At 38.8% G+C, this 25,034-nt stretch overlaps 1 protein-coding gene across 1 annotated transcript; it reads left to right on the top strand.

The window, feature by feature from the left end:
• Window positions 1-5,109: 5,109 nt before the first annotated feature.
• On the top strand, window positions 5,110-24,908 carry LOC144520212 (immunoglobulin-like and fibronectin type III domain-containing protein 1). The gene is made up of 19 exons (XM_078253880.1): window positions 5,110-5,232; window positions 6,012-6,210; window positions 6,616-6,888; window positions 7,032-7,505; window positions 9,246-9,404; window positions 9,860-10,006; window positions 11,002-11,070; window positions 17,497-17,628; window positions 18,386-18,517; window positions 18,640-18,930; window positions 19,609-19,905; window positions 22,368-22,547; window positions 22,637-22,765; window positions 22,975-23,283; window positions 23,610-23,695; window positions 23,809-24,001; window positions 24,095-24,391; window positions 24,474-24,800; window positions 24,904-24,908. The coding sequence occupies exons 1-19, from the start codon at window positions 5,110-5,112 to the stop codon at window positions 24,906-24,908; spliced, it is 3,822 nt and encodes a 1,273-aa protein (XP_078110006.1).
• Window positions 24,909-25,034: the final 126 nt, after the last annotated feature.

Here is a 25,034-nt window from a genome sequence, read left to right on the forward strand (position 1 = left end):
GTCTCAGAGTCTCAGTGGGAGTGAGGACAGAGCTGTAGACAGGTAAACCACTCTTCCTCTCGGTTTGTTTGTGTTCGTGTGTGATCAAGGGGTGCATCCTGACCGTGGGTCAGCCTGACATCCAGGTGGATTACAGTTTATGAAATGATAGCAGTAGAACTGGGGAGGGTTACAGGATGCTCTTGTGAGAAATCAGAGGTCTCCATTTAGAGGAAGACCGGCTCAAAGATTTGTTTGGTCTGTACTGTAGATGTGTATAAAAGACTGATTCTTCCATCCTTTATTTTCCGATTTAAATTATTATTGTAACTTGGAATGTGAACAGATTAAGGAAATATTCTGTTGTAGTAAGATAAAAAATTACTCCTGATGTATCTCCCCCATTCTCTCTCTCTATTAGTCAGGTTATCGTTTTATTTATCATTGGTGTACTTTTCACTTTGTATATGTTGATGGTTTAAGAGCATCTAATTCTGAACATTTTACTTCTGAGAATGGAGATCTCCGAGCAGCAATAATCTGCTGCCAGGCTTGATGTAACTATATGACGTTATTACAGGGTTACAGCTAACTATAGCTTGGGAGCTGTGTACCATCAGTGTTCCAAATCAAAATTCAAATAATTGCACAGCCCTAGAGATAATACTTTATAATGTAAAAGGAGCACTGATGTCTGGACCAATAGCATTGGTACTAATGGTTATATTCACATTCTATTTGCAGGTCAGACGTTTGACAATATGTGGAAAAGGACGAAGAACACAGGTCCCACTACCAACAGACGATGTACAGTACTGCATACGGCCTTCTTCTTTTTGCTTTTCCGGTTTACTGATTTAAGCAACAATTAAGTAGTCTGGTGTCCATCTATTGCAAACATGAACACTTTACTGTAGGATCTTCTGTATTGATTTTCTAAAAAGGAAAAAAAATCCTGCAATGGACTTTGAACAAAAAAAACAAAAAAAAAAAACACAACATTGGCAACAGTGTTTCATAACACGATTATCTGTAATGAAAGCCTACATTAGTCTTTGACGTGAGCAAACCAATTTAATTACTGTCTCATATAGAGTAAACTACAGTATGTGCAAGTTAATTCATCACCAAAAGTGGCAGAACATGAGCTGCCACTAATCCTGCCAAAACATAACATATTGCTGAGTCAACAACCAATTTAGAGAGTAGACAAGCACACCATGTTATATTGACAGATTGGTACATCAAGACAGTGGCTTTAAACACTTTGTAACATGAAATGGTTTTTCTATCAACAAACTGTAATGCCCAGGCTTCAACACTACGTCATCGAAAAACTGGACAGATTACAGTATTTGAAATGGAAAATTTAAGTCTGGTCCTTTTACATGTATTGTTAATAGTCAATGAATGCCTGACTACTACCTTATAATATATTCATAAAATTATGAAGGTATTTAAAAAAAGTTCTCTTTTCAATTTAAAGTGCACACGACATCTGTAAAAAAGGCAATGGAAACATTCACTACAGCCATTATTAACTCCATTACCTTGTCAAATTCATGAGAATTATTCAAGTTGGAGTTTGCCCCACTGACAGCCACTTCAAAAGCCAACTGACTAAAGGTCTTCTTTCTCAGGCTTCAGTGATAAACTGAGGATGGGAAGAAAACATCCCTGGATTAAGGTTGCCTGCCTGCTGCCCTTTACTGCGGCCCTCTCAGTACTTCAGTTTATTCAGGCCTCTATGAGCTTTCCTTTTCCACATTATGCCTGACTGGGTCACTTCCAGCCTCTCCGCCCACTGTTTATTTCAGTCTCTCCCTCAATTATTTCTGTCTCTCTCTCTCTCTCGCTTTTTTCTCTATCCATCAATCAATCAATCATACACCTACAAGTAAAAAGGCAAATAAATGCTTAACTTGTCTTGGATAATCAACATTTCCACAAATATAAGGAAATCCTTGCAAGACATGAAGTGATAAACCATTTCTGTTGGAGATGTATTGTATAGAGAGAGTATTACGTAATGACCTACAGCCTTGGCATAGCATTTACTGATGTACTTCTAACTGATCTGGTGTCATTTCTTTTTACCCAGGTTTCTCCCTCGTTCATCAATACATTCAGCGTTTTAATGAGGTGTCTGGCAACAAGTCAGGTGAAATAAGAGACTCCATGCACTACTGTACTGTGTGAATACAATACTGAGCTACATCCATCATTTTGAATAACATAATATTGAATAATACATGAGGTATTATTGGATACAGTGAGAGTGTGGTCTGCCCCGTCTTTGTCTTGATAACATGAAATATCTAGTTGCTACCTTGTCAAATCATTTGCCCTCAGTTACATGTTTAACAGGGTGGTGGTTCTCCTATTTCAGTCCTTGTCATAATAATCATTAATCCCTGGATTAATGTTCTTCATCGACTCCTGTGTGATCCTCGGTCTTTGCACATCCAAAGCCTGATAAGAATATGTTCAGCAGCAAAACAGGTAGGCAGAGGATCAGTGTGGATTTCATGCACTGCTGTTTGAAATGCTTGAGTGAATTAATGTCTATGTATTTACTGTAACTTTGAGGGCAATGTATTGAATATGCATAGAGCTGAAATGATTAGTGAAGCAGTCGATGGACAGAACGATCAATAACTATTTTTAAATGTAATTATCTGTTTTTGTTTTTTTTTGACAAATATGCCATTTGCTGCTTTTCTCCATTTTCTATCAAGTGGGAAGTCTTTGGGTTTGACAGCTTTTACATTTGATAGTCCAAGCCATTATTGAAGAATAATGGATAATTGCAGCCCTTATGTGTACATCTTAACATGAGCTAGTTTGTACTATGAGAATGTAGGTTACATAATGTTCAACATATGAGAGCACACTGAAATTGCTCTCACACTCTGTAGTAAAATGCTGTACAATCAACAAGGAGCACCCTAAAATGTTTGTACATTTGTGAAAATGCAACATTAAAATTATGGTTTCAATCATATTTTAATGGATCACCTCTGCTGTACAGCATGTACTATATAAATATAAGGAGGTACAGTGCAACTTCATCCTCAATACCTTAATTTCATTTTAGCTGACATGGGCAGTGAGTTTTACAGTTAACAGATAAAGCTACTAACCTAACACTTTTTTTTGCAGCGTATCAGATTTGTGTGAAGCACTTTTTCATTTGTCAAAAAGCTAACATTTCTGTCAACACGCACACACACACACACAAACTATCACTGGGAATATGTTGGACATTGCTGACATCTGCTGGTGGACAAAAATAAATTCTGTTTAACTCTGCCAAATGCAGCACTCCCCCATTGGTCTACATATTTAATTCAAATCCCACTGTGCTTTTGGTTTGTTTTTAATTGCAGGTAGTAAGGTACTATACTTATAATTGACATAGATTTTTTTAATTATTATTTTTGCTGGCTTTGTTTAGCTGTGATCCGGAGAAGATCTAAGACTCCTGGAGTACTGATCACGCAGTATGTAGTAGACATACCAGAGGGAAAAAGCACCCCAGATGTCCAGAGTAAACCCATACCAGTTACTATCAAGGAAGGTGGGTTTTATAACAGAGCACTAAAACATACATATATACATATACATATATATATACATACACATACATACATATATATATATATATATATATATATATATAGTCACCTAAAAAATATAAAATGGTGTATGACAATAAATGACTAACTGATCAAAGAAACAAAGGATAGTTGATTGGTTTGGTTTGTTGGGTTCATAACACACTTTCCAATTATGAACCCCGACTGAAAGTCATAGTTGTGAAAATAAAGATGCAGTATTTTCATATATCCTTTAGGAAAATCAGCTGTTTTCAAGACTGTGGTAAAAGGGGATCCAAAACCAGAGGTGTCATGGAGAAGAACTAAAGGGCCTATTTCAGACAAGGACAAATTTCAGAGTAAATATGATGAATCGACTGGAGAGCATATATTAGAGGTGAATGACTAAATGATTTCACAAAACAGTAAAAGTCTTTTGAGTAGTTACTGCTCATACCAAGTTTTTAAAAAAACACAGTAAAACGGTTTGAAAATGTGTGAATTTAATCTGTGCATCTGATAACTTGCCATGTTATTTGTATTTCTAGATTATCAAAGTGACTGGTGCTGAAACGGATACATACAAATGTTACGCTACCAACGAGTATGGCAAAGCTGTCTGCACAACAACATTAAATGTGATTGAGGGTAAGAGTTCAACACAGAATTGTGAAATTTGGTTTCGATTGTGCATGGCAGGGAGTCCTAAAGTCTGTAATTGGCATTGTACAGTCCCTCCACAAAAACTGATTATGCGATCGCATAATCAGCCAAAGTCCGCATATTTATATTTTTTCAAATACGCCACACTTTCGCCGCATAAATTGCCGATTTCCATGCAAAATATACGGGGCTTGCATGATTTCATAATCCCCGCATTTTCATTGCAAAAAAGTCACAAGTTGAAAAATGTTGTCTTTACGTCACGCAAGAGCAGCCATTTTCCCCTGCTGCCATGGGAACGTTATGAAGTGACATAAATTACGTGACCATCATCGAAAAGCTTCAAACCCTGCGATGAAGCCATGATGAAACTGAAATTTTTGCAAGTTCCCGCAATTTCATCGCATAAAATTGCATAAATATCCTGCATATTCCATCGCATTTTTTAAGAAAACGTGCCGCATAATCAAGGATTTTTGCCTGCAACAATCACAATTTTTTTTGCATTTTTCTGGAAGGACTGATTGTAATGTTGTAAACACTTCTTTTAATTTAAATACTTATCGGAAAAACCCCCATAGTTTTCTCTGACTTCAAATCTACTGTAAAGCTGCAAAAGACTATCAATCTTGAGCTGATTTTGCTGCTTTCAGCTTCAAAGAATCCATCAGACTTCAGAAAATTGCTGCGAAGAAAGTAAGAAAACAGTGATAATGACATTAAAATATCGGACCAAATATTTCTGCATGTGTGGGCATTTTATCATTGAGATTTGTCTGGCCATAAACATTTTCAATGTTTGCCCAATCCCTTTAGTAAAGTAGAGAAAAAAGCAGAAGAGGAAACTGATGAAAGATTTTGGGACGCGATGCTGGAAGCTGACAGGAAAGACTATGAGCGCATCTGTACGGAGTTTGGTGTTGCAGACTTACATTTGATTCTCAAGAAACTGGAAGAGAAGAAAAAGAAGAGGGTGCAAAATAAGTGTAAGGTATGAAGATTGTCAGCTTTCAAAGAAGATCATTACCTTCAGCTAAGTTATCAATACAGTTCTTAAGCTATGTCGGATTTGTCATTTCACAGAAGACATCTAGCACTGATTAAACTCATGTTCATTCTGAATTTTCACCAAACATAGCATATGTGTTGTAACACCTATTAGTTTATCAGTTCAAACAGTTATCAGTCAAAATCAGAGCAAGAACTGCATTTGAAATATTGACTCATGAAAATGTATTATCCATTTTTCTTGCTCATTTCATCTCATAATTCTTACCCCGATACATCTGACTCCCATCTCAGTCAGCTGTTTCCATCTCTTGTCAGTATCAGAAAACAGGTATAATTATGTAAAACAAACATGTGCTTCATTAGATCTGGAAATTAAGCTTAAAGTTACACATATGACAGATTAAGATCCATTTAGCTGTAGTATTACACCGATTTGTCTGTAATCACTCCCTTTTTACTATATAGTGCGTTATATTTACCCATAATTTTATTTTAGGAAGGGGCAGCCTTACTAAGTAAACCTCAATTTATTGCAAACTATTATTGTGAATTATTGAGTGTCCATTATTTTGGAAGAAATTAGTGGATAAGTGCCATGTTGGTGTCAAACTTATTTACTTCTAGATTGTTCTGATTTCAAACTGGAAAATATAAATCATTTTCCAATTAAACTTGCACAATATACAATACATTGAAAGGATTTTTTCCCCTAGTCAGAATATAAATGAATTGTTTGTAACTCTTTTGTGTACTTGGTAGGATGGTGCGATTCCTTATGATAAGGAGGTAACAGAGAAACACAGCATTAAGAGTGCTGGGAGGACAAAGGATTTTAATATTAAGGGCCTGATGCAAAAGGGCAACGGGCTCGAATGGGTGGATGAAAAGGTCAACCTCCTCGACACAGAGCTGAATCTGGTGGATGAAGACGTCACCCTTCTCTCTACCGAGTTTAAACGTAGGTTCAAGAAAGGAACAGTGGTTGGGATTTAAACTGTTGAAACATTTAAATATTCAATTTCTGAAAATCTTACATTTGGCAAGATTACTATTACCCTTTTGGCAAAGACAGTTTTTTTTCACTAATCACACTGGCAAAAGGAAGAAAGTCCTGTACAGTAATTAATTGCCTCGCTTAATTAATGATTTTACGCCGTGCATTAGCTAAATGACTTGTGGAAGAGGTGACAAAAGGTTGGTTTCAGTTTACGTATAGATGTTTCTAGTTCAGAGATGAAATACTTTACACACAAACACATTGCGTGAGTCTTTACATCTCTCCTATTAATTGTAATAGCTTTGTGTAAGAAACTGAATATATGGTTAGATAGGTTCACTGACTTTTTTTGTGTTGCTTTTACAGTTTCCAATGTGGACTTTGTTATTAAAATTCAGGATCTTAAAGCTCCAGAAAGAGACAATGCACTCTTTGCGTGTGTCCTGACTCACCCACTACCCAAGATCACATGGATGGGCAAGGGCAGCGCCCTGGAGGATGGAGAGAAATACAGCATAACCGTGTCAGACCACAAACTGATCCACCGGCTGCTGATCAGGGACTGCAACCAGCTGGACAAAGGCATATATTCAGCTGTGGCTGGCATTACATCCTGCAGTGCCTGGCTGGTTGTTCAAGGTAACACCTTACAGTACAATGTACCAGTAACCAATTTGTCAATGTGTGCTGAAGTGATCCTAATTGCTGCCATAATTATGAGTGATGATTTTCACAAATAAATGTGAGTTGTGTCATGCATGTTGTATTTCATATCCTCCAAGCTGAGAGTGAGCCTGGATCTGCTGGACAGAAGAGAGCTTGTAAAACTGCCTTGGCTGGTGGACCACAGATCGATCTTGAGAAGGTGGCCAGAGAGCAACAAATAAAAAACCGAGAGGAGATGGAGAAAATTTTAGCAGCCGTAAAAGCAAAACACGGAGAAGTACAATTGAAGGAAGGAAAGTCGTTGACCACAAGTGGAAGAGATGGTGATGGTGTAATAAGTGCAGTCACTGGACCGGGTAAATACAACGGAGCAGTAAAGGACAAGCTTAATGCCGCGAAAACCAGTGCCCTGTCTGAGCCAACAGGAAGCAAAGGGCAAGCCAAGGTCAACAACTCAAGAGGCGACGGCCCAGAAACTATATTAGATGCTTCAGGGTGTGTAACACGAGCAGGAGCACAACTGATAGTAGATGACCCCAAGAACAAGAAACACACCAGATCAGGTCAAAGGGATTTTGACAAGGTAACAGGTAAAGTCGATCGATGCCTAACAATGCATTTTCACCATCTGCACTACAGTGAGTAGTCCGAGGTGGCTACAATTTGTGTTTATGATCAAAACAGAGTTGCTGCTACTTCAGAGTTTATTCATTTATAACATTAATGGATGTCAGCTATAAGATGGCCTTTGCCCTTTAGTGACATCCTGAGAAAAAGACCTTTTATCATATGGTCAGAGTTTATGAGTCTTGATGATAAATGATCAGCTGTTTACCACCTAATTCAGCATCTTATTGTTTTGGGCCTACTTTTTACCATACAGTATATTAGAAAAACAGCATATCTATATTTTGCTAAGGTCATTACTAGATGTGATGCCTTTAAAAAGTTGTAATCAAATTACAGCTGTAAATTTAAATGGCCGACCAGGTAACGTGAACATGGCTAGAGCTGGGACGGTATAGATTTTTTCTTACTGCGGGTTGAAAAGCAAGAAATTCCCACGGTAGAGCGGTATACCGCAACCCCCTTACGAGAGTAGCATAAGTTAGAGCGAGAATGGCAGGGTGCTTTAAGTGAATGATGTCAGTGCCCGTGTGGTCGCGCAAGGAGAGCAGCGTATGAGTGTCGCTGTGAGGAAAAAGAGATAGCAAAGATGGTTAAAAGTAAACAATAAAACAAGATAGATCTTCTCAAGACACGGTGGCTTTATCTATTGTCAATACTGCCAGTAAAGTGAATGGTGTCACCCCCGAAAAACATTGGCTTAAACCTTACATGTTGCTGCCCAAGTGCAGCCCATCTAGCAGCTGAGCAGACAGAGCAGAGACGGTGACTCGGCAGTTCGCTAACTTGTTGCTTTCTCTACCAATATAAGCCGCTCCGTTTTAGGCTACGAAACGTGCACGTAGGCTGAAATTCAACCGTGCCATTTTATCGGGATAAAGCTATAAACAGAAGGAAACTCCGCTAGCTGCTAGGCTAATGCGCAATGGTAAACACTACAGCTGTAACGTTAATGTGTCTACCTCAGCTGAGAACAGAGAAATGTCTTTGCCTTTCCTGCCGTGTGTATTACAGTAGGAAAGACATTTCTCCGATACAAGACATTACACAGGTACTCTCGCATATAGGCATAATAGTCAACACGAATGGAATGTTATGCGTCATGGAATATTGCGCTCGCGAAAGGTCGGATTTGCTCCATCTTTTGATAAGTTTTGTTTAGAAAACCTTGAATCCATGTCATGAGACACAATCCATGTCATTAGAATCAATGAATACATGTCATTAGACACGACGTGCACACATGTGCAGGCCAAATGTTTTTTTGCGGTGATGACGGTGACAGCTCAGACCAGCGGTAACCGTCCCAGCCCTAAACATGACTATAATATTAGGCTAGCTAAAGTGGTCCAGGGAAGTTTCACACAAGATGAGAAAAGGTTGAATGGTAAAAAAAAAAAAAATTAAAACTATTTTATTATATTTGACATACCACAGATACCAATGAAGAAGGATATTCTGGAGGAGGGTATTCTGAAGAGAATGAGGACTTCACTGGATCTACCAATAATTTAAGATGCATAAAACATGGTCAAGAAACAGAACATAAACAAATTGGTAAAACATGTAGAAAATGTACCTCTTAATATCCATATTTATGTAAATGGTAAACTCCACTTCCTTATGATTGACAACACTTTTCGAAATGTGTTTTTTCAAACTAAATTTTCTAAAGCATTAATCCTTCTTTTGATCGTATGCAGAGTCCAGCAGCAAAAGCGTTGATGTAGAGTTCAACCAGATTCAAACATTTGCCACAAGTCAAAATGAAGTGGCTGATTCTTATGGAAATAAAGACTCTACTGGGTCCGTCAGACGTCCAAGGCGCACAAGGAAGGTCCAATGGAAACAGCATGCATCTGGTAAGAAGCAACAGCGAGCATATTGACTGCATGCAGGATATGTACCACAGTTACCCCCCCCGGGTTAAGTCACTTCAGATTTGTTTTATAGTACAGACAGAATTATTGCATGTGATCTGACCATTTCCATTTAATGTACAATGATAACATGTGTCCTTTTTCTTTAGTCTGTTTTTTCAACATGAATCACTAGTTTGAGCTTCCTTTGTGATACCTCTGTGTCTAATCTAAGGAGAGTTAAGTGTACAAAGCTGAGTGAGCATCTAGCACATTGCTATGAGCACTATTTTGTCTTCAATTCGGTGTAATGTTTTGAATGTTAGTAAAATTCACCCGACTGGTGGAGAGATTGTGCTTTGTTTTAATGATTCATTTGTGAAGTAGCATGAGGATCATCTTTGGATGGGTGTGTGAACTCAGCGAGATGTCTCTGGTCTGAATTGCTCTGCTTCTAGAGCAAGATCCAAATGGACAAGCAAGTGACGATGACGATGAAAGTGAGGATGCAGCAAGTGACGGTGATGAGAATGAGGACTCTACCGGCCAAGTCATGCATTCAAGTTGTTCAAAGCAAAGCCAGCAGCCACAAAAAACAGTCAACGGTAAGGGACCTGAAGTGATACATTATTGTATCAAAATGTAGTGTGGGTTAATGGCCAGAAATAATTGTTTCTCTCTTAGGCAGTTCATATCTTTCCACCATGTGTTCTTTTTATGACTGGAAGGTGACATAGGACCCATAAACTTATATATTGTTGTTGTGTACAGGGATAAATAGTTCTAGCTTTATCGGCATGGTTTTCTGTCTGTTTAAGTACGTATGTGTAATGCATTTGTAAAGAGATTTCATACTAGTTTAAAAAAAGGTCCAATGTGTAGGAATTTCTCCCATCTAGCATTGAGATCATATACCGCAATCAACTCTCTCGCACCACACAATTCAAAGTACATATTACAGCTACGGTAGCCTTCACGCTTCAAAAAGCCGGTCTCTTGCTCTTTTCACTATCCTTTTTCTGGGCGAAGAAGAAGACCCCTGTTCCTGAAATTTGGATTTTGAATACGTGTGGTCCTCCATGTTTCCTTCAAACTTGCCAGGGCCGGCAAGCTACGATACCCATTAGCAGCACGTGAGTTTATCATGCGACAGCGAAAAGCGAGCAGTATGTCTTGTATGTCCCTTACCGGCTAACGTATTTCAAGATGGTGCATGAATATGGAGCATCTACCCCAGTTCATGCGAAAGCAAATGTAAAATTTCAAGCCAAAAAGGAATACTTGGAATTGATGGTGGTGGTAAATATTCATGAAAAAGGACAAGTTTGTGGACGGGCAACACAGATTTTGATAATGAACAACTAAACAAGTTACACACTGGACCTTTAATTAGCCCCACATACTGTATAACTCATTATTGTAAACATAATTTGTGCACCTTCGGATACCATTATGATGAAATAATTTCAAACAAACTTCAATTACGTAAAGTGTTTGTCAAGTTCAAGGCTGAATATATAGATTTTATTTATTTATTTATTTTTTTAAAAAGGTGAAAATACATGTCCTGAAGACTACAATAAGTGTGACAATTCTGAAGATGCAACTGGCACTGCCACACATTCAAGGCATAAAAGACAAGGCCCAATGATAGAAGATGTGGTGATTGGTAAGTAACCTTACAGGAAGCAGCTCCAACTGGATGTATCTGTGTCTGTTGATCCAGTAATCAAATAATCAATTAATACACTAATCTTTTCAGTACAACATTACACATCACTAAGTATACCTTGTGGTTATTAGGGGTGTACGATTCAGAAAATGTCACGATTCGATTCTGATTTTTAGGCTCACGATTCAATATCGATTTGATTCAAAAACGATTTTCCATTAAAAACAAAAAAAAAAACGATTCACAGTATGTAAAATGTAGTTACTACATACATATCTTAGTACATGGATTTTTTATTTATTTAGTTTATTCAGTATCTTTTATTGTCCATATTATTCATGTGGATTTGTTATTTGTCATTTTAACATCCTGTTATGATGTATGTTGTATGTGATGTCTGTAAACTACTGGGACCTTGAATTTCGCCTTGGGGATCAATAAAGTATCTATCCATCCATTTTTTAAATATGAATCGATTTTCAATCAGTAGAGCTTGAACCGATTTTTTTTTTTCAATTTTTTTTTTTTTTCGTTATATGTATAACTTCTTATGGTTACAATTTTCAAGATATTAGTATAGTGCCCTTAACTTTATATAGAGTCTGTATATACTGAGAACATTTTTGTATTTTTGCTCTGACTTAGGAGCTTGGAGCTTGGACTGGAGAATTCCAGTCAATTTCAACATGTAGCTCTGTTTGGAAATTTGGAGCGCTGAACAATCGGTGCTGCCTACGCCGTGTTATCCCCCTGCTAGCATTAGCACCCAACAGGCTTAAAACAGGGCAAGTTTTAAAACGTGTTTTAAGCCTCTAAACATGCTCGAAATGTCATTACAAGTGCCTACCCGTGTGCAATGATTCCCTCCGAGGGAACACAGCGAATCTGACTGCAGTAGATGTGACAGAAAGGCATAAAAGTTGTGTTAATCCAGCCAGTGCACACTAGTCGATTGTTAAACTCATACAATCCAATATTCCAGTCAAATTTGCTGTGTTCCCTCGGAGGGAATCATTGCACACGGGTAGGCACTTGTAATGACATTTCAAATATGTTTAGAGGCTAAAAAACACGTTTAAAACTTGACCTGTTTAAGCCTGTTGGGTGTAGGGGTGCACGCTATTGAAAAAATGTGATATTGCGATATCAATAATGAATATTGCGATAGATATTAATTTCGATATTTTTAAAACATGTCAAATTACCAAAGTTATGGGAAAACGCATCAAAATAGATTTATAACAAATAAAACAAGTTTTCTTACTACCTACTTTATTTCAACTGACTGTCATATTGGACTGGTACAACATGTGTCTACAGAACAGGACATGTTTTACTGGTTGGACAGTATAAAATAAATAAAGAGCATATCTATAGAACAGGACATGTTGTACTAGTTGTATATACACTACAGTATAAAAAACAATGCAATGCACATCTTGCACATTCGATGCACATGTTGGCTTAAAGCCAAAGTATTTCCAAACTACCGAGGAGGAGGCATTACCCTGCAGTCACATTAGCTACAAGAGACAGAGACAAAGCGACAGGCTACTGTCAGTACCCGATCCGTAACGCCTGTAAGATCCGTTCTGCGCATGCGCACAATTATGTAGTAGAAAACTAACAATGTCCCTGTGCGATTTGTACCATGCATGCGTTGAAACACTTTACGACCAAACATCACAACTTTATTAAATATCTTTATTATACAATAGTCATAGCTACAGACAATCGAGACTCGTCACTGATCCAAAACCGTGTAGCGACGTCGTTGTTGTGTTGTTTGTTTTTACTTTTAATACTTAGTCTTGACTAATAACCATAGAATGTTTATTATTAATGCGATGAAGTGTAAACGTACATACGTGTCCTTTTGAAGACGGGATGACAGCTCTTCCAGCCACCACTGCTGTATACCACTATAGTAGCTACATGCTAACGGCAGTAAACATGTCATCTTAGCTGGCAATGTTGTTAAATTCTCCCCAATTCCGGGTCACATTCCTGCTGAAACATGTCCGATTGTGTAGTGTTTGGTTCAGAAGCCTTTATCTGCGATTTTTGACGTTAGAAAGTGCTGCTTCGTTCCACTACAATCTAACGTTAGCATACTCATAGCTAACTATTGTAGCTGCATGCTAACGCGACACAGCGGAGCATATATAGCTAGCTATACATGTACGTATGTAGCAGGACTTTGTACCGTAAAAAAAAAAAAATCACCAATAAAGGCTTCTAAACCAAATACTAAACAAATACAAAAATACAGTAAAGTGACCAGAATTTGGGGTGAAATGTCCAGCATTGAGCTACATAATAGTTTGCTGGTCTCTCACAGAGATCTCATTTGTAGCCCTGATTTTACCTGATACTTTCATCGAAGTACAAACACATGAAGTGAGAGGTATACGCATGCTTAAACTTTATTTGAAGCATGATTAACCTGAAGCAGGACGGAGTCATGACTTCAAACACCAAAGCAAGGCTTCTAGCTCAGGCTAGCTAGCGTTAGCAAATTACCTTCAAAGTTGCAAAGAAATGATGAAACGTAAAATTTGAAGCCTTTATTTAATTTGCTACATGGTGTTGTACTGGATGGCCAGACGACCCTCCGTATATCAATAACAGATACTTTAGGCAACTCCATCAAACACCTTGTAAACTTCATCTCTGCCATCATAACGGTCTACTGTCACTGTCTAATGTTTTCTTCCAGTAACCAGAAATGTCCAAACGTCCTTACGCCAATGCGTGCATAGAGCTGTGAAGTTTGCCGGTGTTCGTGCAAGTGAAGAACTGATCAGGCAGTGTCGGAAAACACGTCGAGTTTCTGCGCCCAATTCTGCGCATGGGCAGAACGGAGCTTACAGGCGTTACGGATCGGGTACTGACAGCTACCATTCATTTTCAATGGGAGTGGCCAGAGCCATATAAAGGTCATAGAGATTATAAAAATATATAAGGTCTCTCTCTATCACTCTGGGAGTGGCCATTTGGCCACGAGCGACTGCCAATCAGAGTGAAGGCAGCGTGACTTATGTCAGTGGCTCGAGCAGGTCGAAGAAAAGAATTCAAGATGGCGGAAAACGCTTCAGGACATCGTATTTATGTATATATCTGATATGTTTGGCATTTAATCTCATATATTGTGTTACTTTTATCAAGAAATAAATACTTTTAAATCCAAAAACATTGTTTTTGTGACTTAACAATACCTCTGAAGTAACTTTTTAAGTAAGTAATCTAAGGTAGCCCCGGAGAATTTCTGTTTACTGTTGCCAAGCAACCAGGGATAGGCACGCCCAGGAGCTCCCACAAGCGAGTGCATGTCGCTCTCTTTTGTAGAGAATGTGACTGTAGGTTACTTTTGGCCTCTAAAGTTTCCTTTCAATCTCTGTTATTTCATCATCTCCCAGAGCAACACTCATTTTCTTACTTTTGTGTTCTTTTTGCTCCACTCTTCGCTCTCTCTTTAGGTCCTCTTTTCTTTCGCTTCATTTTATGGTTCTGCGGAGGCTCCACGCAGCTGATGTTTATACGTGCTCTGGTGTGTGCGTCCAGCCGGCGTGTGTGTGTGTGTGTGTGTGTGTGGGGTAGAGCGAGGAAGAAGTGAGAGAGTGACAGCGATTTTCTTCGGCGTGAGTAGCGACTCTAGAGTCTTAGTGAGAGAAACAAAGTGTCTCCCCTGTTCTTTCTGACCACGGTGGGAAATCTGGAGCAGGAAAAGTTAACCCTGTCCTTGATTTCATGTTGTTTATGGAGAAGGAGAACCAGGAAATGAGTTGGGGGAAATACAACGCTACCAAGTGATGTGTATTTTTCGAGAGGTGCATCAAAGAGTATAGACGTAGCAAGAGGGGAAACTCAATGGAACTGCTGCCATCTTGGACTGAATGTAACACAACGTTCTATTGAGTTCCGCCTCTTGTTGATTCTATACTCTTTGGGTACATGTCAAGCAGGATGCAACGCAAACAAAATATTGCGTAATTATTGCGAGACTTTCGGTATAATATTGCACAACGTGATATGGCGATAACGATATTGAGTCGATATATCGTGCACCCCTAGTTGGGTGTTAACGCTAGTGGTGCACCGATCTGATATTAAGATCGGATATCGGCCCGATATTGACAAAATATCCAGTTGTTTTTTTTTCCCTCACCGTCGCAGCACTGGGACCCCTGTTAACTGCGTACCCTTCTCACTCATGGTAATAACTTTATAACACAACAATTAATAACCCATAACTAACTTTCTTTAAAAGGATAAAACACCATAGCACATACAAATTTGTGACTTAAAAACAGTTTCTAACACTAATAATTTCACATTTACAAATGTAGCTACACCGCCGAACGGCATGTTGGGTAACGTTATAGCTGCTAGCTAGCCAGGTAGCATAACAGTCTGTTAAGCTGGGAGAGGCTCTGGTCACTACTGCACATTCAAGAACAGAGAAGAAAGTTAGAGGATGAAGAAACACCGGAGATACACCAGAACAATGTATGCTCAAGAGAGGAGCAGTCTGTTGTTGCAAGGTTTTTGTTTATATATATATATATATATATATATATATATATATATATATATATATATATATATATATATATATATATATATATATATATATATATATATATATAGCCACTGTTGTCCGTCGCTCCAATGTTACTCGGTCGTACTAACGTTACAGTGCTAACGTGAAAGACTTGTCACTTCAAGCATGCAGCGTGGCAACATTATGAACGCAATCCAACTACGGTACTGCTACAGACCGTTGAGAAAGACGGGTTCAGAGCAATGATTAAAACACTGGATTTAAGATGCCTTGCCTCGCTGAAATACGTCCGCCAACCTACTAACATTATTCAAACAGCGAAGGAGGCTGACAGCGCAGCTACGTTCAGTCGCCCACTACAACCTTACCTGTGGCCAAGGTAGTGTTTATACAACTAGCTTACAACCATTTTGTTTTGAAAGGGAAACAATGTTAGTTGTTTGTGTATTCATTCGATTTGAGTTTATTTTACTACTTTGCAGAAAAAAAGTTTAGATTCTGTAACTGTTTCATGGATTCTCCTTCATACAATGCTATTGTATAATGTTGATGAGCCAAGCAAACCCTTTAGTAATCAAAGATTTTAGTAAACATGATGACATTAAAAATGTTTGTGATATTCTATGTACTCCTGACAGTAGAATAAGCCATTATAAACCTATATAAAAAGCCCATTATTATTTAAATTAATTTTAAGAAGTTTGATTACATTATATTTTCGATTTGAATGCACAATTGTTTTTTTAAATAACAAATAAATAAGAATTCAATACATTACATCTATGTTATTTTGTCTTAGTTAGGAAAGTCTGGTGCCTTTAGTATCTTCCACATGGTGGAAGGAAGGTATAAGGTGCAAAAGGTAAACAGTTTATTATTAATTCAACAACAGTATCAGAATCGGGTATCAACAGATACACAAAGCCCTCGCATCGGTATCGGGACTGAAAAAAACAAAAAAGTGCATCCTTAGTTAACGCTAGCAGAAGGATAACACGGTGTAGGCAGCACCGATTGTTTATTTTTCTCGCTACTGACAGCACTCCAAATTTCCAAACAGAGCTATGTGTTGAAATTGACAGGAATTCTCCTTTAATGCAGCTACAACGAACTATAAGCTTCATAAAAGATAATTATTACTTAACTAGGGGCTGGGTACCGAATTCAATATTTTTAGGCACCGACCGAATTGCCTCTAAAGTAAATGTCATCAGCATCAGTGAGCCAATAAGCATGCAGCATGCTTCTACCAAGACCTAATAATGGAGCTGCAAAAAACATTTTAATTGGTGCCATACTGTGTAAAGATGCAATGTCTTTTTGTTTTATAAATTGGAATTGAGAAACGTATCGTTTAGGAACCGGTATCAAAGTCACGATATTGGTCTTGAATATTTTTTAACGATACCGAGTCCATAACAACAATACCCAGCTCAACTATAAAATACAGTACAAAAAATAACTACGTATGACAGCATTTGCTACTTTGGCACAGCAGGGAGCCTGTCCAGAAGCAGATATACACTGCAAGGCCAAATTGTTTTGTCATATTGATTTGCTATTTGACAGAGCATGTTCCTGCCAGATTTCTTTGGCTAGAGTCAACAAAACAATACACATCAAATAAGAAAAGTAGGTTGCAAAAACATTGTATCACATGCAAGAAACAGAAACACAAAAAAACTCCCTGCAGAGAGTGAAAACTATCTGAAAATGTAAATAAATTAAAACAAACAAAAAAAAAACATTATATTAGAATAGCTATTGCTAATGCATCTATCATTGTGGAATAGGTTTGCTTTTGGATGCAAGTCAAAATAATCATAGTGCCTAACTGTTCACTGTGTTGGGCATGTTAGATCCTGGGGTTCATTTCATCTGTGGTTTGTCTGATGTCAACGCTATCATCAATGAGACTGCTGAGTTAACATGCAAGCTCAGCAGTGAAGACTGTGAGGGAGCCTGGTTCAGAGACGGCAAAAAGGTTAGTCGTTTCGTCAAGCTCATCATTTTCTTCTCAAGAAAGACTAACTGGGCTTTGTATATGAAAAATAGTGACAAACGGAGTGATAACTAAAGGATAGTTGCTGCGTGGTTGCTAAAATACATTATCAACCCAACTCTGATTTAATTTTACTTTGATATATCAGGAGAAATATCTATTAAGAAAGTGATGGCTACTGTACATGCGTTACCATGGTTATCAAACTGATCTTGTGAAATATAGGCAACACAGATCGGGAGATCACTTTCTGAACAGCGAGACCCAACTTTTCAAGCTGTCTCGGTTCAGTAGTCGTCGCCAATTTAAATTAACAAACAAGCCCAAACAAACCGCATTTAATGGATGAACACACCTGAATTTGTTTGAACAAAACCAATCAGGTTGGGTGTGAAAGGATCCCAAGACATGTAACGCAACGTCACGGTTTGAATCCGGCCAGGGACCTTCACTGAAAGTCACCCCCTCTCTCTCTCCTCAGGCAAATACTAAGAAAGCGCATTATCACTTTCTTGATAGCAGTAACTGGAAATGACCACTGGTTTCATCAGTTATGTGATCATCTGTGTACCTCAAACATTTGGCAGATGTTTAGATACTTTGAGCCAGATATTTTGCAACACAACAGCGCCAGACACAAAGCCCTGTGTCAGCAAGCCCTTGCTGATTTAAATAACTAACCGTTGCTGTTTTTTTTTTTTTTTTTTTTTAAATATATCTGTCTGTTTCTTTTCAGATATCCCCAGATGACAATTTCAGTGTCACTAAAGATCGTGCGATCCATAAATTAGTCATAATCAGGTGCAAGGAAGAGCACTCTGGGAAATACCGCTTTGAGGCAGACGGACGTAAAACAGAGGCGATGATCAATGTCCAAGGTTTGAGAATTTGTCATGATGCAATATAACTGGAAAGGGGGGGGTTATTATATTTACAATCAGATCACAGCTGAATAACATATAAACACTGAAATGACACTAACTGGCCTCTTTCTTTGTAGATCCCCCGAGGTTTAACCCTGAAGATCTGAGTGCTTTCACTGAGCCAGTGACAGTTAAAGTGGGGCACAACGCCATCTTCAAACTCCATTTTGTAGGCCATGAACCCATAAAGATTAAGTGGTACAGAGAGGGAGAAGAGCTCCTGGAAGACAATACAAAGATAGAGAAATCTGCAAGTCACAGCCGCCTGCTCCTGAGCAGATGCCAGAGGAAGGACAGTGGAGAGATCAAGATTAAGCTCAAGAACGAACATGGCTGCATTGAGGCAATTTCACAGCTAATTGTGCTTGGTGAGTCAATGAAGGACAATGCAGAAATTCAACACAGAAAAATATATCTTTGTCACCCACTGATTTTTTTTTCCTTCTACATGTAAAAATGTGACCAACGCAAAGAAAATAATTAACTCAACATCTAACTCCTTCAGGAAAAACCTAATCGTTATAAATGCCAGAGGATGTGATTTGTGCAGCAAGCTCTGTAGTAACTAAGAAATACCTCGCTCTTGTAAGATCTTAACAGCAAACAGCAGTGTCCTTAAATGCTTCATAGCTCATCCACATAACTGTACAAATCAGGCCAGTCTTTTCTTCAGTGAAAGAGAGACACATTTCACTGAGCCCATCTGTGCCTCAACAGATTTAGGTACTTCTATCTGTAGCTCTCAAACTACCGCACTAACTGGAAAAAAAAAAAATGTTTTTTGTTCTACTTGAAGCAGAATCCCAGTTGGTGATAATGTGACAGGTTCAAGATGTGTTTGAATTTCAGTGATTGACTAAAGTTATTATGTTCAAACCTCTGCTACATCTGAGCTACCATCGCTGCCAGCAACACAACTGTCAATTTCACCATGGTTATCTCCCATTGAAAATGCTGTTTCCCCTAGTATAAATGCAGTATTCGCTCCCACACATTTAAGAAGTTAGGAAGGATTTTTTTAAACTTAGAGCTTTTTTGCGTTTCAGACAAACCCACTCCACCCCTGGGTCCAGTAGAGGTAACTGAGAGCTCAGCTATATGTATTGAATTTAGGTGGAGGCCTCCAAAGGATGATGGAGGCTCACCTGTGATTAACTACATTATGGAGCGACAGCAGGTGGGACGAAACACCTGGAAGAAAATAGGGGAAATCCCAGCTGTGTCCAGCTACCGCGATACAGATGTGGACCATGGCCGGAAATACTGGTACCGTATCCGGGCAGTGACTGCCGAGGGTACGAGTGAAGTGATGGAGACTGATGACATGCAAGCCGGCACACTAGGTGAGCCAAACTGGTACATGTGTGATATCTGTCAGATCAGTTTGACCCACCCACTAATCTATAATCCCAAAGGGGACAGGGATGTAGTAGATAATAAACTGCACTACTGAGCTTTCACTTGTTGTTTAATGTAGGTTAAACCTAAATGAACACATTTATTGTAAAATGACAAGAAATGCTTCTCTGCCTATTTTTCTCTTGGCACCATCAATTAATCTAAAATTCACCCACAATACCAAACTGCTGACTAGACATCTGCCAATGACCAGTCACACAGCAACAAAATAATCAGTCAGTCACTTTTCATTGTCAACAGAGCAAAGACTGCAACGTTTGGGCTAAATTCCACTTTCCTTGGGACTGGTTAAACCTTGCAAGTAAAAGACATCAGGCCAACTAACAAGTAGGCTAACACTTTGTTTTCCTTTCCAGATCTTAAAATAGTCCACTATGTTCACTGGGATCTATGAATGTGTCACAGACAGAAAGTCTCACATATTTAAGCCTCCTGATGGCACAACAGCCAACTAATAAAAAGCCAGCAGAGAAGGCACAAGGCCACAATCACAGGCCCTGTATGGCGCAGCGGCCGACACAACACAAACAAAACAATATTACAAGCACATTGCAAAACATAACATAATGCACTTACTTATTGAGGTCTGCTTGAAAAACTCCATCCACCAGTCCGTCCTTCATGGAGTCAATGTGTTGTAGAAGTTCTCCATTTAGGCCATCCGTCTCACCAGTCTATTAAAACTCCAAAGAAACTTTAAAAGTCGTCCATTAGAAGTCTGAAGGAGTACTCTCCAAGGCCAGAGCCAGTTTTTCTCCACAAGTTGTTGCTGTTTGAAAACAAAGTTTGGATAGCAGAGATCTCTAATTATACATTGTAAATAATTCACAGCAACTGGTGAAGTATCATTGATGTATTAACTCGATACTAAAATATCTTTCTACACTGTAGAATCTACAGTGACGTAACTTAGCCTACGTGGAAACAATATAATAATGTGGCTAGCTAACTTAATGATAATGACAGTTTCAACCCAATGTGTTTACATTTCTTAGCAGGTGTACCCTAACATAAAACCCATACTAATAGACAAATAGAGCGCAAACTGGCCAGTTCGTGCCTTCCATTTACACACATTTGAGACTTTAGCACTAGCGGTTAATTAATTAAGGGATTGGGAAGGTAGTTAACGGTAACCGCTAGGCCTAGCGTTACAGAGCTAGCTAAGCATCCATTTTTGTCGAGCCTAAATCCCACAAATCGTTTCGAAACGACCACTGTTTTGAAGACGTTTATTCTGAATTATTCAAAGACAGTTAGGCCTATATTAATCTGTAGCCTATGTCCTGAATCCGTCTGCTGCATGTCAGTAAAGAACATTTTCTAACTAATTTCTAACTAAGAAAGTTACTCACCAGCACAAAATTTGGGAGCAGTTCCACTCGGTCCTCAACACCTCAACAGGTAGCCAGGCAGGTGTGGCTTATGCCAATTAAGGGCGTGACGTGTGCAGCGGTAAACAAAATAGCCTATCAGAACAAATATCAGCAGAGACTGGTGAACATAATATCTCTCACATGGTCTGACATCGCTGAATCCAAATGGAAAAGTAGTGTCGTTGCTGACTATGAAAGTTTGGCATTTTTACCACAATATAGACCTTTTTTTCCCAGCAGACATTTGACTTGTCATAGTAGGAAAAGCACAGGTGTTGTTAATAACATTATATTCAAGTGTGCCAGTACAGGAGTTCAGTCATCATTAATGAAATTATTCACAACTGTGCTTTTCCTACTGTGGAATGTCAATGTTCTGTGAAAAGAGCATCAGTTGATTAAGTGGCATTACTGCCCCCTGCTGTGCTCCATTGCTACTAGTCTGTACTATGTTCTCTCTTATGCACCGTGTATCACAGAAATTGTGAGGAATGAGACAAGTAAATACTAGTCATGCCAGACAGTCAGTCTCTCTATCAACCTAATGCGGATGTAAGGCTGTAAATAACTGCTATTGTCTTTAGTCAAATTGCTTGTTTTTTTTCCTAATCAACAGCTCGAAACCCTTTTTTTTTCTTTCGTATATAAGAGATTAGCTGCAAATTCTTACACCTGAAATTTTTTGTTGATTCATTTTCTTTCACTTCACTAATTAATTAAGACACTGATCATTTCAGCATGAGGCTGATAATAATAACAAGAATAGGAATAATAAAGTGTACATGTGTACTTAACTTTTCTAAAAGCAAGGGATTTATCTTTAGAGTAAAATCAACACAAAACCCAGAATACAACAAAATTCTTAAACTGAAGTATCTTATTGGTAGATTCCTTTTAATCAATACTGCATTGCTACTAAACCGAGAACTACAAAAGCAAAGTGTCTTTCTGTCTCTCTGACTACAACCTTTACTAGCACGTCCTTTTTTTTCTTCTGTTGCATGTTTCAGCTTTTCCTGGCCCGCCAGCACCTCCAAAGGTGGTCAGCGCCTATGACGAATGCATCAACATTTCCTGGGCTTTACCAAGTAACACAGGAGGTTCACGTATCCTGGGCTATATTTTGGAGAAACGCAAGAAGGGGAGTAATCTCTGGACCGTTGTCAATGCCATGGATGAAATAATAAAAGGTCTGTATTTGTATTTGACTCAATCTGATGGCACTGACGACCATAACATTATTGTTTTGTTGTGGTTGTTTCTCTGAAATTACTTCCAGAAAAGAAATATGCAGTGAAAGATGTTGTGGCAGGAATGGAATATGAATTCAGAGTCACTGCCATAAACCTCTCTGGAGTTGGTGAATCCAGCAACCCCTCAGAGTTTGTATTTGCACGGGATCCAAAGAGTAAGTATTGCAACTGTTTTCCAGCTAAACACCCAATAATAAACGATAGATTGCGCAAAAATATATTCATGTACATATCATAAAATCATGTAACGTTAAAATAAATGATAACATGTATACATTTGTTATGAATTTTTATAATTCATCTGATTAAAACTGCTTAAATTAAAACATTTGATGATTGGAATTGCATGACTTGTGTACCCCAGAGCCACCTGGGAAAGTTACAAGCCTAAAGGTGACAGAAACGTCTTACAGCCACTTGGTCCTGACTTGGACCAAACCTGAGGTTAAACCAGGCATACAGGATGAAGCAAAGGGATATTATGTTGACATTCGGCCTGCAGAGTGCATTGAATGGTCCCGCTGTAACAGCACTATCATCATCACGACTTCCTTCACTGTGAAAGGCCTTAAGTCCATGGACATGTACTGGGTGAGAGTGATAGCGACTAATGATGGAGGGGATAGTGCTCCCGAGGAGCTGGCCAACTATGTCCTCGCGATGCCCTCACCTGGTATGTCAATAGAAATTTAAGAAACAACATGTCTCGGTATGCATTAACATTTTGAAACTTTCCAAAAATCCATTCTGTTTCACATAGCTCTTAATATTTATCTTTTCTTAATGCTTCTCGACGATATTTCAGTATGCAACATTACAGAAATATTGTCAAGGTACTGAGTCAATCCCTATTCATTTCTTAGTCTCCAAAATGTGTAACTCTGTGGATAGAATTACACAGAATGCATATATGTTTTATAACTTATCACTATATGTAAGAACCTTGTCAATTTAAATATTTTCCAAAGCACTTGTCATTGCTTTTGCTCATTACTCTAGTGAGGCCAAAGTTCACAAACCACAAGATGAAGAGCTTCATGGTAGTGAGGGCAGGAAACTCTGTCAGGATCACAGTGAACTTTGAGGTAAGATTCATACCTTATATACCTAACTATATTATTGGTAACACACTGAGGCAACCCCAAAAGGTTACTACATTCAGGCCTAAAATACTAATACTAATGTTTTTTTCTCACAGGCTTCCCCACGGCCATATATTATGTGGCTAAAGGACAATGGGCCAGTGACAAAGCGAATTACCATCAGTAACTCTGACGGCTCATCCCAGCTGCTAATCCCCTCCTCTGAGCGCTCTGATACTGGCATTTACTCCATTATGGTGAAAAATCTTGCAGGACAGGAAACATTCAGTACAGAGGTCAGGGTCACAGGTAAAATTTAAATGAAGATGTATGTTTTCTGTTGCTACATCAATGTCAAAGATATGTTATTGGATGAGCCAGTAAAACTGATTGTGGTTACAGATGATCCAAAGCCTCCTGGACCGGTAGAACTGGAGGAAAATGTGCCGGGCACAGTGACAGTGACCTGGGAACCTTCCCTTGATGAGAAGCGCGATGACCGCCTCCACTACACAGTGTCCAAACTGGACTCTACCAAACGCACATGGACCACAGTGGCTGACAGACTCTTTAATAACAAGATCACAGTCTGCAATATCATGCAGGGGAGGGAATATCTTTTCCGGGTGTATGCCAAAAACGACATGGGCATATCTGCACCGTCAGAGTCACCAACCTATGGGACGGAGAAGAAGAAAGGTGCGTTTGTGCATCTCAAACAAACCTCAAATAGTCACGTTATCAGGAATAATCTAATCTTACTGTCTCTCATTTCTTGTAGGAAAATTTGTGGTGAGCGTACCGACCAGAAAGGACTGTGATTTGCGATGTGCGCCAACCTTCATTGTACCTTTGAAGCTTCACACTGCACCCAAAGGCTATGAATGCTACATGAGCTGTGCAGTGAAAGGGAATCCGAAACCTCGCATCACGTGGTATCGAAATCACATCAGCCTAAACACCAATACCAACTATTACATCTCCGACACCTGTGGAGTTTGCTCCATGTTAATTCTCCGCGTAGGCCCCAAAGACATGGGGGAGTATACCATCACTGCAGAGAACGCCGTCGGACGGGCTGAGTGCTCCACCGTCCTCAGTGTCAGAGGTGAGACAGAAACACAACAGCACTTTAATTTTAAGGATAGGTGGAATTATTTTTTTTAAACATGCTTAATGATCCTAAATCATTTCATCTCTCTTCCATACAGAGTGAAGACACAAGGCACCACAATATGAGCAGTATTTATGTTGAGGTTTAGACCTAATACATGATGTTTGAGTTGAAGTGGTTTTACTGCTTGAATGCAATGCACCAGTTGCAATAAGAAAAATATTTACT

This window comes from Sander vitreus, chromosome 7 (assembly GCF_031162955.1).
Source record: "Sander vitreus isolate 19-12246 chromosome 7, sanVit1, whole genome shotgun sequence".
NCBI classification, from domain to species: Eukaryota; Metazoa; Chordata; class Actinopteri; order Perciformes; family Percidae; genus Sander; species Sander vitreus.